The 12833-nt window shown below is 48.7% G+C and overlaps 5 protein-coding genes across 5 annotated transcripts; 3 read left to right on the forward strand and 2 right to left on the reverse strand.

The window, feature by feature from the left end:
- Positions 1-157: 157 nt before the first annotated feature.
- On the forward strand, positions 158-1138 carry LCP9604111_8985 (uncharacterized protein; the record flags this gene model as incomplete). Its single annotated transcript, XM_039077188.1, has 1 exon — positions 158-1138. One exon carries the CDS (start codon positions 158-160, stop codon positions 1136-1138), a length of 981 nt encoding a protein of 326 aa, XP_038925079.1.
- Positions 1139-3261: 2123 nt separating this feature from the next.
- LCP9604111_8986 (uncharacterized protein) lies at positions 3262-5324 on the forward strand (the record flags this gene model as incomplete). Its single annotated transcript, XM_039077189.1, has 3 exons — positions 3262-3444; positions 3499-3776; positions 3830-5324. The coding sequence occupies 3 exons, from the start codon at positions 3262-3264 to the stop codon at positions 5322-5324; spliced, it is 1956 nt and encodes a 651-aa protein (XP_038925080.1).
- A 472-nt stretch (positions 5325-5796) lies between these two features.
- LCP9604111_8987 (putative spindle pole body associated protein SnaD) lies at positions 5797-8370 on the reverse strand (the record flags this gene model as incomplete). The annotated part of the gene is made up of 1 exon (XM_039077190.1): positions 5797-8370. One exon carries the CDS (start codon positions 8368-8370, stop codon positions 5797-5799), a length of 2574 nt encoding a protein of 857 aa, XP_038925081.1.
- A 607-nt stretch (positions 8371-8977) lies between these two features.
- On the reverse strand, positions 8978-9946 carry LCP9604111_8988 (putative class III chitinase; the record flags this gene model as incomplete). The annotated part of the gene is made up of 1 exon (XM_039077191.1): positions 8978-9946. The coding sequence occupies one exon, from the start codon at positions 9944-9946 to the stop codon at positions 8978-8980; it is 969 nt and encodes a 322-aa protein (XP_038925082.1).
- An 874-nt stretch (positions 9947-10820) lies between these two features.
- LCP9604111_8989 (uncharacterized protein) lies at positions 10821-11339 on the forward strand (the record flags this gene model as incomplete). Its single annotated transcript, XM_039077192.1, has 2 exons — positions 10821-11078; positions 11142-11339. 2 exons carry the CDS (start codon positions 10821-10823, stop codon positions 11337-11339), a joined length of 456 nt encoding a protein of 151 aa, XP_038925083.1.
- Positions 11340-12833: the final 1494 nt, after the last annotated feature.

A 12833-nucleotide genomic window follows, 5' to 3' on the forward strand; every position in this document is an offset into this window, starting at 1 on the left:
ACCGCTTTTCCATTAAAGGCAGTCTGTGTACTTACCCCGCGATGCCTGATGTATTTTCTCTTTGTACAAAACCCGCAAGTCTACTTTCCTATTTCAGCTCAAAACCCGTCGCTACCATAAATATGATATATTAAGCAAAGAGTACGACCTAGCAACGATGAGCCAATCACCCGATATTTTCACTCAAGAAATTCAGCGGCTGAGAGCTGATTACGAGGAGAAAAAAGACCGGTCCAACCTGGGTTTCGGTGGTGACCGACAGATAATCGACCTCAGTTTGGAAACTGTTGATGGTGTGTTCTGCTACACGTATTGGTATGAGGGCCAGTGTATCCGGCTAGGTGATATACCTGGCACCATCTCTGGCGATATCCTTCGCCTAGACCAAAACTTGCCCGTTTCAGTTGACAATGGCGACTATGAAATTATTGGTGACCAAATACGTCCGCTCAAGAATGTACCACCACTCCCAGAGCACGATGATGACTCCGAGGAACTTGATACGATTCTTGCCTTGCTGCCAATAGTTGAAGTCGATTCCAACAAGCATTTTGTCAAGGAAGGCAAATACAAGAGTGAGATCAAGAATCTGCTTAAATGCCAAGGTGGATCCTGCCCAGGGGTGCCGAAATCATCCCACATCATCCAATTACTGGGAAGGTCGCCAGATGGGGAGCTGGTGTTTGAGAAATTTAAACCTCGCTACGTCTTGGCGAATATTTATCCTCTCGCCACCTACAAAGACTGGATTCTACAGATAATCTCCGGGCTAAGGATGCTCCATTCACTTGGGATCATCCATCGTGATCTCCGCATCGACAATATCGTCTTCTCCTCTGACATGTCTCGCCTGCTTATTTGTGATCTCGAGAGTCGTTGGGGAAATCGCCTAGCACCCGAGGTTTCTCGCGAGCCGGTGTTAGATTCTGGCTGGACTGAGAAGTCGGATATCTATGACCTTGGTTATCTCATCAAAGGCATGATATACGGGAACGTCCCGTTTACGAACGCGGTGGAATGGCATGTCCCCGCCCCTCTAGCTGCCGTTGTGGAGGCTTGCACTCGTAATAGGCCCGAGGGACGCCCAGGTTTGTATGAACTTCATGCTATGGTTGATGGGATCGAGATAAGTACTTGACGATATCATGAATATGAGACCTCGGGACATCTGTCACATTGATAGGCATATACCCATGATGTATCTGAACGTATATGATTTTATTTTCAAAAGCAAAAAGTGAGAGGGATGGAGTTGAAGGAACTGTTTGGAATGGTGAATAAAGACGTTCCAAGGGAGGTGTGTCCTTGCCCCCCTGCAGGTGTATGTGGGAAAATCACCTAGGCAGTCATAATTTCCTATATTCCCTTTATTCTAGATCATTTACATACATGTTCATTCTTCCCTTGTAATTTTCAAAATCAAAGAGACAAAGAAAGGACGGGCTTATTGGGTAAATCCTCATTAAACGGTGCATGATGTGCGGTGGGTGTATTAGGAAAAACAGTCTAGTCTGATATAACTTTGTACAATGCCTGAAGCCAATTGCCATGATAGCGATTTTGCAATCTATGCAATTTTCCAAAATTTCTAAAGTCGGTGTTTATCAGACAAAAATCGGGGTGGGGGTTACAGTGGGGGTATGGTGGGTCTGAAGTGTGAATAGCTTCAAAATGATCCCCAAGGGGAAATAAAAAAAAAGGCCGCAGAGGTTCTTCAATAGCAGTTAGCCGGACATTTTCCTCATTGGCATAGGATGCGCCTCGCTCAGTGTATGAGACACCAAAGAGTAGGGCGCTGAGCCATGGGAGTTGGAGGTTATAATGTCTGGGTTGACCTTTCCATTGATAATCGCTTTAGCTATTGTTTCTTCCTCAGATAGAAACCCAGGAACAACCCGTGCCTTCCAATAGTTGTAGCTAACTGAGCTTTGGGGCTACCTGAGGAGAATATCAGGTAAGACCGCATAGTTCAGACCACATAGTTCCTATATGTAGGGAAAATCCCCTCTCCTGACTCCATTCTCTGGGATATAACCCTAAACGATCGAAAAGCAGTCAGTGATAGGTCAGTTATCTCTTTGGGCCTCTTGTGGTATAGCATTTGATGTTTGACTGACTCGATGGATACTTCGGTAAACATTCAGTATTGTTATATATAACGACTGAGTTCATTAAGCCGACTATAGTTCATAAACTTCTAAGCGAATATCAAACCCGAACTCTCCATAATAGACAATCTCTGTCCAAGACTTAATTGGGGAATTATATGACGGGTGCCTTTCGGTGGATTTGTCATTTGTGTATAAAAACACCGCGCATTGGGGTTATGGCTAGGATGAGCAGTTTATCAGAAGCGCATTCCACAACGTGAAACTATCAGAAACACTTCATTCAGGTGCCTGTCAAATCCGTCAGATTGTCCATGAATCCAGGTTCGTCTGGTCCTTACTGGCAAGGTCAACCCCTCTGATCACGTGCCGTGCGCAGATTCGGAACATTGGGAGCAGACGATGCGATAACCGTTTACCACAGAATTGAAAGTAGGAAAACAGAGATTCTTTTTGAAAGTGTGCAAGCTTGATTCCAGTATTCAAATAACTTGTTGCAATTGTTGGTGGTCGGAGTTGTTGACCACGTCATCGAGGGATCCAGGGCACGATCGACTTCATCCTACTTTCACCTCCAAGGACAACCCTTCGATGCACGGAGAATCATTACAATGAATTCTTAGAAGATCGAAATTTCTTCAAATCTTCCATTCTCAGGGACTGAAACGAACTGACATCTGTACAGACAAATCCACAGGGATACGGCTACTAACAGTCAAACCCTCAATACATCCCTGGCACTAGCAAGTCCTCAGCATTCCAAGCTATCAAGCTAAGATGGAATACCCTTTAAAGAGAGGGTCATGCTCAATGCCTTGGATTCTTTCGACGCACGCCCCTCGGCTGCTACATTCCACCCCTCCACGCTATATTCGCGTCGACGCGCTCCAGGGCTAAGAACCCTTCATTAAAGTACTCTTTAGCCCTTCAACACTCCTCTGGGTACCAACCTTATGTATATGCTATCATTTGCATCCAATTGATGAACTTGGAGTGCGACTACAACTGGGTTCGATTTGTACACGGGGCATTCAACACGCCTGTCCGTTACCTACTACACACTCACATTCTTACCTACCCGGCTTCCGAGCAGGCAGTTTAAGAGGGCGACAGACAGTCGTTCTTCTCTTGATCCTCTCGAGATATCGCAATCATGGCTTCTGGATTTTCACCTACACCACGAAAGGAGGGAACATGGACGAAGCTTGTGATATTTATTGCGCTATACTTGCTACTCCTCGAGTCTATATTGGAATGCGTGCTCGTGCTCTACCTTTACGGTAATGGCCAGGTTGACTCGAAAATGACTCTGAGTGTTGTACTTGCACTTATCGCAGTATGTTTGGCTTGAATCTTTGGTTATTATATCGTCTCGCTGACTCTTATTCAGTCTTTTCTCTCGGTACCGCTTGTCAGCCTTCAAAGCCTGGTTGCTTGGCAATACAACAACATTGGTGGATTTGGAACCCAAAAGACTATTCTGCATAATGTATGCACATACGTGCTGCGCTTGGATCTTATGCTTTGGCTAGCTACAAGTATAGCTGGTCTAGTGGTCGCTGCACAACAGGTGTACTGTCTTCCGGAAGGGACAGACGGATCCTTCTGGAGAGTTGGTAAAAGCTGTGCCTTCCACCGAGCATCTGTGATTGTGGCTGTGATTTCAATGTATGCAGCATCCTCGTTCCTTGGCTTCTTTACTTGAACTGACAATCCTACAGGGTCACTGTGTGCACTATGTACTGTGCAAGGGAGCTTTGCGATCGACCATATGATGTATCACTTCTTGGTATCTACAAGCGCCAGAAGGTTCTCAGAGACGGCAGTATCGTCTCCGGCAATAGCTGGGATAGTGAGGAAACGCTCAAGAACGAGATTCTCTATCTTTGCCGCCAACACGATGGAACTGGAGCCGGGGAGTTCTGGTCTGCGGACCCAATCGCCAACAGAGTCATCTGCCATCCCAGCGTCCGGCATCCTGCTCCCGTCCGTCTGCGGCCTCAACTCCGAGTCAACACTGAATCCGGTTCAACATATGGAGAAATTATGTCTGGAACGACGATTTCGCCAGAGGACACTCAACATCGGATCTCACCCGGATCACAAAGCGTGGCTAGCGAGTTCTATCCCATCTCGAGCACATCTACTACTATGTTGAGTACGCAGACAACCAACGAGTTACGCGCTCTTCTCTCTGATGCGTTTGCCCCCAAACTACCGGCCATTCCCCAGGAACACACCAGCCATAAGAGAGGAAAGTCATCACTCTCTTCTATCAGACGTCTTCTTCCAAAGTCTTTCCCATTGTCTCTTCCACTATCAGAGGATCCTCAAATCCAAGCCCTCGCAGACCCCAACACCGCATCAGACGTCGAGAAACAGGTTGTGACACCAAATAGCATGCCTAAGGGTATCCCTCAATCGACAACCTACCAACTTGTCGCAAACGGCAACACTCCAAACGCCTCTTCAGCATCCCTCCCGCAAAGCCCTGCCAACACCCAGCCCAAATTCAACCTAGCACAGGAAGGCCACACCCGAACAATGACAATGAACTCCGCCGACGCCCCAGAAGTAGTCCCAACAACCCCGTCCTCCCCACCAAAAGTGCGCCGCTCCCAAACAGCATACGCCATACCGGAAACGCGCTCAATCCACCACCCACACCACCCAAACTACATCCCACGCCCCCCTTCTCAACCACAACCACGAGCATACTCCCAGTCCCGCCGACAAGCTCCCGGTCCAAAAATACACCCAGACTCAAGACGCAGGACCATGCGACCCCAACAGAACATCATCCACTATCCCTCCCGCAGCTCATCCTACCACTTCGACCCAAACTACGTCCCACGCCACTCGCAGAGCCAGTACAACCCCCACTCCAACCCCCACGCTAGCAGCACCAGCCAGTACGGACACCAGTCATCGCGCTGGGCCAACCAGCGCCGCTACGGCTCATCAGCCCGGTCCATGCCGGCGCCGATCCCCCGCCGCAGCGACGTCGAAATAATCTACCCCAGCACGCGTCGCCCGCGCAGCAGTCTCCCTTCCGGCGCGAGTGGTCCGCTCAGCTGTATCTTGGAGACGACTGACCCCAATGCGTCCGGGGATAATCACAGGCCTGTCTCGGCTGCTTACTCTGAGTTGCCGTCGAATTCCATTGATCAGACGAAATACCGGGGTGCGAATCGGACGAGTTTGGGCTTCTATTGAGGGGGTCTTTGGATGGTGAAGTTGGAAAGAGTATTAATCGTTGTTTGTCTGCGGGTCGGACATTCTTAGTTCTATTGGTTTACTTTGTAATGTTGTATGATTTGTATCAGTGGATAGAGATAGATAGTGTGCCCAGATGTAGCAGGGTGACTTGGTTACTTCCCTACTTTTAGTGTTGTAGTTAGCTTTTTGATACCAAATTGAATTTGTTATACAATAGAAAGACGAATATTCAAACATAATTAAGGAGCGAAGATACAAAGATCAGTACAAAAATTGATTTTGCACTCGAAAGCAGCAAGATGCAAAATCCGCCTCAAGGCGACAGCAGAACACACCGCAAAGACATGCAATTTCAGATCCCAAATTCCATTCCAGGAAGTACACCAGACCGCTAGAAAATGAATCAAGAGAAAAACAATGCAATCCCCAACCTGATATGGTACATAAACACAAAATTAAACAAACCCATCTAAGCCCTAGTCTCGGTGCTTTTAGACTTCTGCTTCTGAGCATACTTGTAGCGATAAGCCTGGCCGCTCTTGGCTTCCACATCACGGTCTCGGTCACGACGACGGCTCTCTTTGCCGTGACTCTCAGCCAAAGACCCCGGACCCCGACCCAGCTCATTCTCGCCCCAGCTCATCATCAAAGCCTTGGCCATGCGATCTCGCTCCTTGAGGAGGAGGTCGATGCGCCGCTCCCACTCGCGCTCGCGCTTGTCCACAGACAGAGCGATGCGCTGGTCCATCGCGGCGGCGGTTTCGTCCTTTCCGGCGATGATGTCTTCCAGGCGGCGGAGCTCTATTTTGAAGCTCTTGCGTAGGTGGTTTTCGGAGGTTGCAGATGAGGCGCGGAGAGTTGCAAGTTCCGAGCGTAAATCGGCTTCGCGTTGCTCGGCGGCTACGAGGAGGTTGCGGATTTTGCGCATTGACTCGGCGTGCGAGGCGCGCAGTGTTGAGACGGCTGTTGAGTGTGCGGTGTGCAGGCTGCGGAGTTGGCTTTGGTGGTTTGCCTCTAGGGCTGCGGTGTCCGGTCCTCTTGGCTCTGGGTTGAGAGCTTCGCGCGCTGTTGGGGGTGAAGGGGGTGGACTAGGAGGTTCGACGACCCTGTCTTCTTGCAAGCGGGCGATGGTCTCGAGGGATTCAGCATGCTGTTCTTGCGACTGGAGTAGATTGTGCTGGGACTTGGTTAGGGCTGTTGTGAGCTCGCTTACTCGGTTGGAGAGTCGCGAGTTCTCGGTTTCGATGGTTTTGATGAGGGTCTGAGCTTCAGTCGCCTGATCACGCAGACGAGCTGCTTCGGTATCTGCAGCTTTCTGGGCGGCGGATAACTCCCGGAGTTCTTGCTGAAGGCTTGCAATGCTTGGCATGTCTGGCTGTTGCGGTTGCTGCACGCCTTGGGTGTCCACGAACTTGTCCTTCAATGGCGAGTGAAGTGGGGATGTGGGATCCCCTGGGCCCAAATCTTTGATCAGATCGAGAATCTCGCTGTAGGTGCTGTGGCCACTGACAGGCAGATCTGCAGCAGCAGCTTTGAGAGCACTCTCCTGGGCTTCCATATGGGTTTGAACACGGCTGAGATTTTCTTCCAGTGTGATGTTCTTTTCCTCTAGAGGTCGACTTCTAACTTCCAGGTCGATATAGCGTTCCTCGAGAACCTGGAAATCATTATGCGCACGCTCTAATTCCGACTCGAGCTTCTCATTCTCCAGTCCATAATCATCGATCTGTGCTTGGAGTTGATCAATCTCCGAGTTCTTCTCCTGTATTTGTGCATCCTTAGCCCGTGTGACTTCCTTGAGCTTAGTGAATGTCTCATCTAGAGTTTCATCGCGCTTTCGCACCTGCTCTTGGGAAATATTGAGTTGCTGGCGCAGGTGAGCAATTGTCTCCAATCGCTCCTTGTCCAAAGGAGTCTGTGCGTCTCTGTTTTGGAGTTGCTGTTGCATCTCACGAATCTGGTTCAAAAGAGGATTGAGATCCGTTGTGTTCATGCTGGACTGGCGTAATAGCTTTTCATGTTCCTCATTCTTCTTTTGAAGCGACTGGACTTGCTCGCGTAGCATTGCCTCGTTGCTACTTTTGGCATTCATCTCGTCCAAGAGAGCATTCTTCTGCTGCAATTCTGTCTGGAGATGACGGATCTGCTCACTAGCAGAAACAGCCTCGAGAATACGACTGCGATTTTTCAGCAATTGATTGTCGCATTCATTCATGGCGTGTTCCATACGTGCGATCTGCTGGTGAAGATCCTCATTCTGCTCCTCTGGTGCATGACTGGAGGCGTCCGACAATTTTCGGACGGAAGGGGATGCAGAATCCTGGGCCTCGTCATCGTCGGGGTATTCTTCAATACCTTCCAGATGGGTTGAATCTTTGCGGATAGCGCTAGTCCGGTGCAACAAGTGTGAAGGAGTCGACATATCCACTGGCGGTCCGAATTCACTGTACTCCCCAGAGTCGGCTTCGTCTTCGATGACCGGTTGCTTCGATTTCCGGAAAGATCGTCGTACTGATCCGTAGTCTACTTCAGCTTCGTCCTCCTCCTCTTCGTGGTTTGCTCCATCCTCATCGCCCATCAGGTATTTCTCCATATTCGCAGTAAAGTCCTCGGGGCCTCCAACGTCGGATAATTTATCTACATCTTGATGGAAAGGGGGTAGAGTTTCGTCGTTCCCATCCATAGGAAAATGGCCGCTCGGGAAGTTGCTGAAATCCAAGGTGTAATCGGCAAGACGCGCATCGAGATCTGAGCCTGTCGGGCTTCCAGGAGAGGCGGGGCGAGAGCGATGTTGCATTTCATTATCGGAATGGTATCCATAGTCACGAGCCTGGTCACGACCGTGGTCGCTACGTTTCGCTGCGACGCGCTCGGTTGAAGGAGTCTGGGCGGTTGCAGGAGTTTGGGCGGGGGACGGAGATCTCAATGGGCTGGAAGGATGCTGGGGAGGAGAGGATGGCATGAAGAGAGGCGTCACCAATGTTGACTGTCCAATGGTGTCATGCGAGGTTGGAAATGGCGAGGTATAGCCTGTGTTGGCCATGGTTGCGCACGCGTGCGGATGCGCAAAGAGGAGGGCAACCGGCAACGATAAGCTCTGCCAATTTAGAGGTCAAATACAATCCGCCGGGTTGCACTAGAGACCTCCAAAAAGAATATTAACCGAGTAAATAGAGAAATAACAATAACCACATTGCGGGGAGAAAAGGGGAGACTGAAGAATCTCGCGACGGTTTGTATTGGGGCGCCTGAGGCAGCAATGTTTATCTGCCTTTTTAGGTCTAGCGGACATTTGTACTCCTTTACTTCTCTGTTCATGTTTATTCATTCTTTTCTGAAAGGGAACTTATACTTTGTATAATCGTAGATCATATATGTCCGCCTACTGACGGGTACATATACCCATGGATGGATAACTATACGTACACAATATGGTACATGTTGATGATTGTAAGATGATCCTATGATCTACCTCAAGCTAGGGGGGTCTGGTCACCTGACTAAGCCACGTTGCAGTTAACTGGACACTCACGTGCAGACTTTATGCAGGCAAAACCACATTGAAAACGCTATTCATCACATCTAATCTTGACAACAGTTGAAATTCAAGTATAGCATATTTGTCCGAAATGCTAGATATTCATTGTGCTTCATTGGCGTCCCTGATCTAGCATATCTTGGAACAAAGCATTGAGACTGCTCGCCATCGGCCCTGCCGACATTAACTGGCGAGCTGCCACGACAAGATCTTTCATACCCATGGTCAATGTCATCTCCGCAGCCCACTGCCACGGTTCCGCCATGCCCCCAGGCAGAGCATTGTAATACTCCCAACCCATAACGCCACCAAAGTTGGGAAACTGCTCAATCAACATTGCCAGAACAGGTCCCATCCTCTCCTGAGACACATAACCCTGCGATCCATTACCCGGGTTTGTCAACAGGCCGTATACAATCCGTCGCGGAGACCACCCCTGGGCAACCATAGTAGCGTACATCCGTGGATCCTCAGCAAGACCCCAGCCATTGTAGAACTGGGTATTGTACCAGCTGATCTGAGAAGCACGAGCCTGCTCGAGTTCACGGTAGTCGAACCCTGATAAGTTCCCAATACCAAGTAATGCAACTGCCACAGGGGCCAGGGTAATGATGAATGCGTCGCCCAGGTCAGCCTTGAGCCGGTCGATGAGTCGGACGATGCCTTGCAAAGACATGGCCTCTTCCACATCGAGATCAATTCCATCAAGGCCATGGCGGCGAATCATGGTCAGGAAAGGATAATAAAATTCTTCAAATTCCATCCGGCTGCCGTCAAGCCGCGTGAAGGTGCCCGGGGCGGCCCCGCCTAACATGCCCATCACTTTCACGCCTTGCCGCTGCACGACTGGCACTTCGGCCCATAGGGGGTCGAATTTGGGGTTGTCTGGTGGATCATCGTTGAGAGTGATGTCCCCTGGTGCAGCGTTCAAGTGAAAAGCGGCGAGAATAACATGTGTTATTCCGGTGTTGTTTTCGAGGAGCGGGAGCATGGAGACATACTGACCCCCGCCTGGGATGAGTGTTTGGTGGTACAAGATCACCCGCGGACGCTCGCCGAGTCCACCTCGGATCGGTGGCATTTTGAAGAGAGCAAGATATTGAATACCCAGCTATGTGTAATTTGTAGGAAATTATTCCATGGACTTCGCTTTGTGGGAGCTGACGACAAGCTTGAGCTTTGGCGGTTGGTAGCTGTGGGGGGTTCGGGATCCTCCAAGCTCCTAGCGTCCGAGAGAAACGACCACAGAGAAGTAAATCATTAATGAACTCCAGATCTATGCAATGGCAAATTTTAAATCATGTATAGGATCAGCCGGGGAATATCGCTGCAACACAAAGTAGTAGATCGGGCTGAACACCTGCGCACGATAAACCCAAATACTCACTGACTAAGCTGAATGGTAGATCCATTTTTGGGTAAGGCTACCACCTGGGCAGCGCTTACAAGGGACTATGGCTATTGATTTGGGATAAAGTAGGCTAAGTACCTATATAATTTGAATTGTATGGGACTTCTAGGGCATCCACCTCACACGGGCCTGGATTACCGCCTCAATACTAGAACCATGGACACTGATCCCTATATCCATGGCGTTGAACTCGGCTCATTGGGAAGAGCTGAAGAATGACATCAAATTTTGATTCCGGATTAGTCCTCCAGCAAATTGAAACGAACAACCAGGAACATAGTGTATCTCAATGTGGACTTCCCAGACATACACGAATGACATGTATCCATCTCACGAGAGATAGAAAATGAACCAGTATATTTCAGAGGGAATGTCGTATAGACAAGCCATAATCGCCTTCGATGAGCTGATGGAGGCAAACTAGTCGTCTCTAGAGACTACATAAGTTGCAGGCCATGCCCACCGAGCCTTGTGGCGAAGCAATATCTTCTTGCGGAGCAGCATATACTTCTAAGTTCTGGTATCAACTTCAACACTCAATATCATGATGGCTTTTACCATCAGTACTCGGATCATGTCACGTCCGCTTCTTCGGCTGCTGCCATCCGCACAGTCTGTCAATGTTGGATTGTGGCATCGTTGCAGTGTCGCCACAGCATCCAATCATCCACACCATCCTAACCCTGGGAATTTTTCGAATCGTCCTAAACAAGAGCTTTCAGAAATAGGCCACAAGGGTGGGAAAAAAGGCGGGAAAGCTACCGGCGTGGGTGGGTTCCATAATATGGATTCAGAGAAACAGGTGAGTGCCACAACATCGATCAGGAAAAAGATCTTTCGTTAATTGTATAATGCGAGTAAACAGCACGCTATCGCTTCAAAGGGCGGTCATGCTGGCGGTCATGCTGGCAGTCGTGCTGGCAGTCGTGCTGGCGGCCGTGCTGGCGCTCGGGGAAAGGCAGTAGGCAATGGGGAAACTGAGTTAGAAGCCGAACAGCACGGCCGGTCGCATGAGCCTTCGGTAGTTGCACCTGGATTTGAAGAATGGAAGACAACGGCTTGAGTTTCGATTAATCTGATTTAAGAAACAATTTCATACAAATGGACGATCCTATGTTTAATACAAGAGGTGCCAAAGCTGCAAGGTGCAATGACAGACATCATTGTATAGCAATAAGGAGCAACTTTCTGAAACATAAACGAATGTCAAAAACCAAAAGAGAAACAACCAACCAACCAAGCTCGCTACGTCCGCGCGACGAAGATTAGCATATCGAGCGAATCAGATGACGTCTTCAATCCTCTGTAGCTGCAGGCAACCAGCTGGTCATCTTCTGACTGTGGAGGGACCCCACGTCCGATTTGCGGCTCGCCAGAAATTGGGCCCTTGATGAAGTCCGCGGTGCCATACTCCGCTGGGATTGGCTGTTGCGCAATCTCCAGTGGGGGATGCTTCCACTTCGCGATCCAAGCATCCCAAGATTCGGAATTTAGCTCCTAAAGCTTGGTGCTACATAAGTCCGGGTCTCTAAAGACCATGATCGCGCCTCCAAGTTGAAAATTTTCAATTGCGTGCGTCAGCGAGTCCGTGGTATAAAAGCTAGGACAAAATTCTTTGTCCGCATTGTGGCTATGCCTTTGAGGAATAAATAAAGCCAGCATTGGCTCCAATGTATCGAGACTTGAAGCTGATGCTGAGCTTAATGACGGTATTTCGGTGAGTAATGAGAGAGTCTGGGGGATGGTGGTTTCGGAGCCATTTTGCGAAATGCACGTATCAGATACGTGGAAGAAGAGAAGTGATCAACCAAAACGTGATGATGAATGTGTCAGATCGATGGAAGATGAAGATCTAGCTACTGCGTGAAGCTCTTTAAATAACTTTATACGAATAAAGCTACAGAGATCTTATCCTCTAGAATCTAGAAAAAAGATCTCTGCAGGCGGAATAAAGAGTCTGCCAACACGGCAATCTGCCTGCGAGAGGAGAGAGAAGGAGAGAAAGAGAAACCAAATAGAGGTCTGCAGACTGCATAGGGAAACAGTGAAAGGGCCCAAATGTATCATATATACCCTACGATAATCAAATACTATGAATGTTCTGAAACAGGGAACTACATATGTAATCGTACACACCAGCAGGAGCGATCTACACAGTACATCGGTACATAAGTGAGTTTTTGGGTTCAGTTAACCAACTGCCATGAATCAACGTTCATAAATATATCTATGCAGTCTCTTAAAGGCCTAGAGAGGTCCCCTACTCAGGGATTGTTAGCGGTTATTATAAAAGACCCCAGAAAGACCTCAAAAAAGACGGATGGAAAGATGATAACAAAGTGGTGTGCATTTAGGACTTTCTCTACGGAATGTACGAGCGATTTGGATGTTATAGGTATTTTAGAGTAGGGCATATGTCGAGTTTATGAATAGAGAAATGCTACCGACACGCGAAAATTGCTACCGTCACGTTGCCCACCATACTACTTTAGGTAAGTCTCCCGCTGGCCGCAATTTTCAACCAGCCTTTGTAATTTATTATGGTATAGTCTACCAT

Source organism: Penicillium roqueforti (assembly GCF_015533775.1).
Source record: "Penicillium roqueforti strain LCP96 04111 chromosome Unknown scaffold_39, whole genome shotgun sequence".
Classification (NCBI taxonomy): domain Eukaryota; kingdom Fungi; phylum Ascomycota; class Eurotiomycetes; order Eurotiales; family Aspergillaceae; genus Penicillium; species Penicillium roqueforti.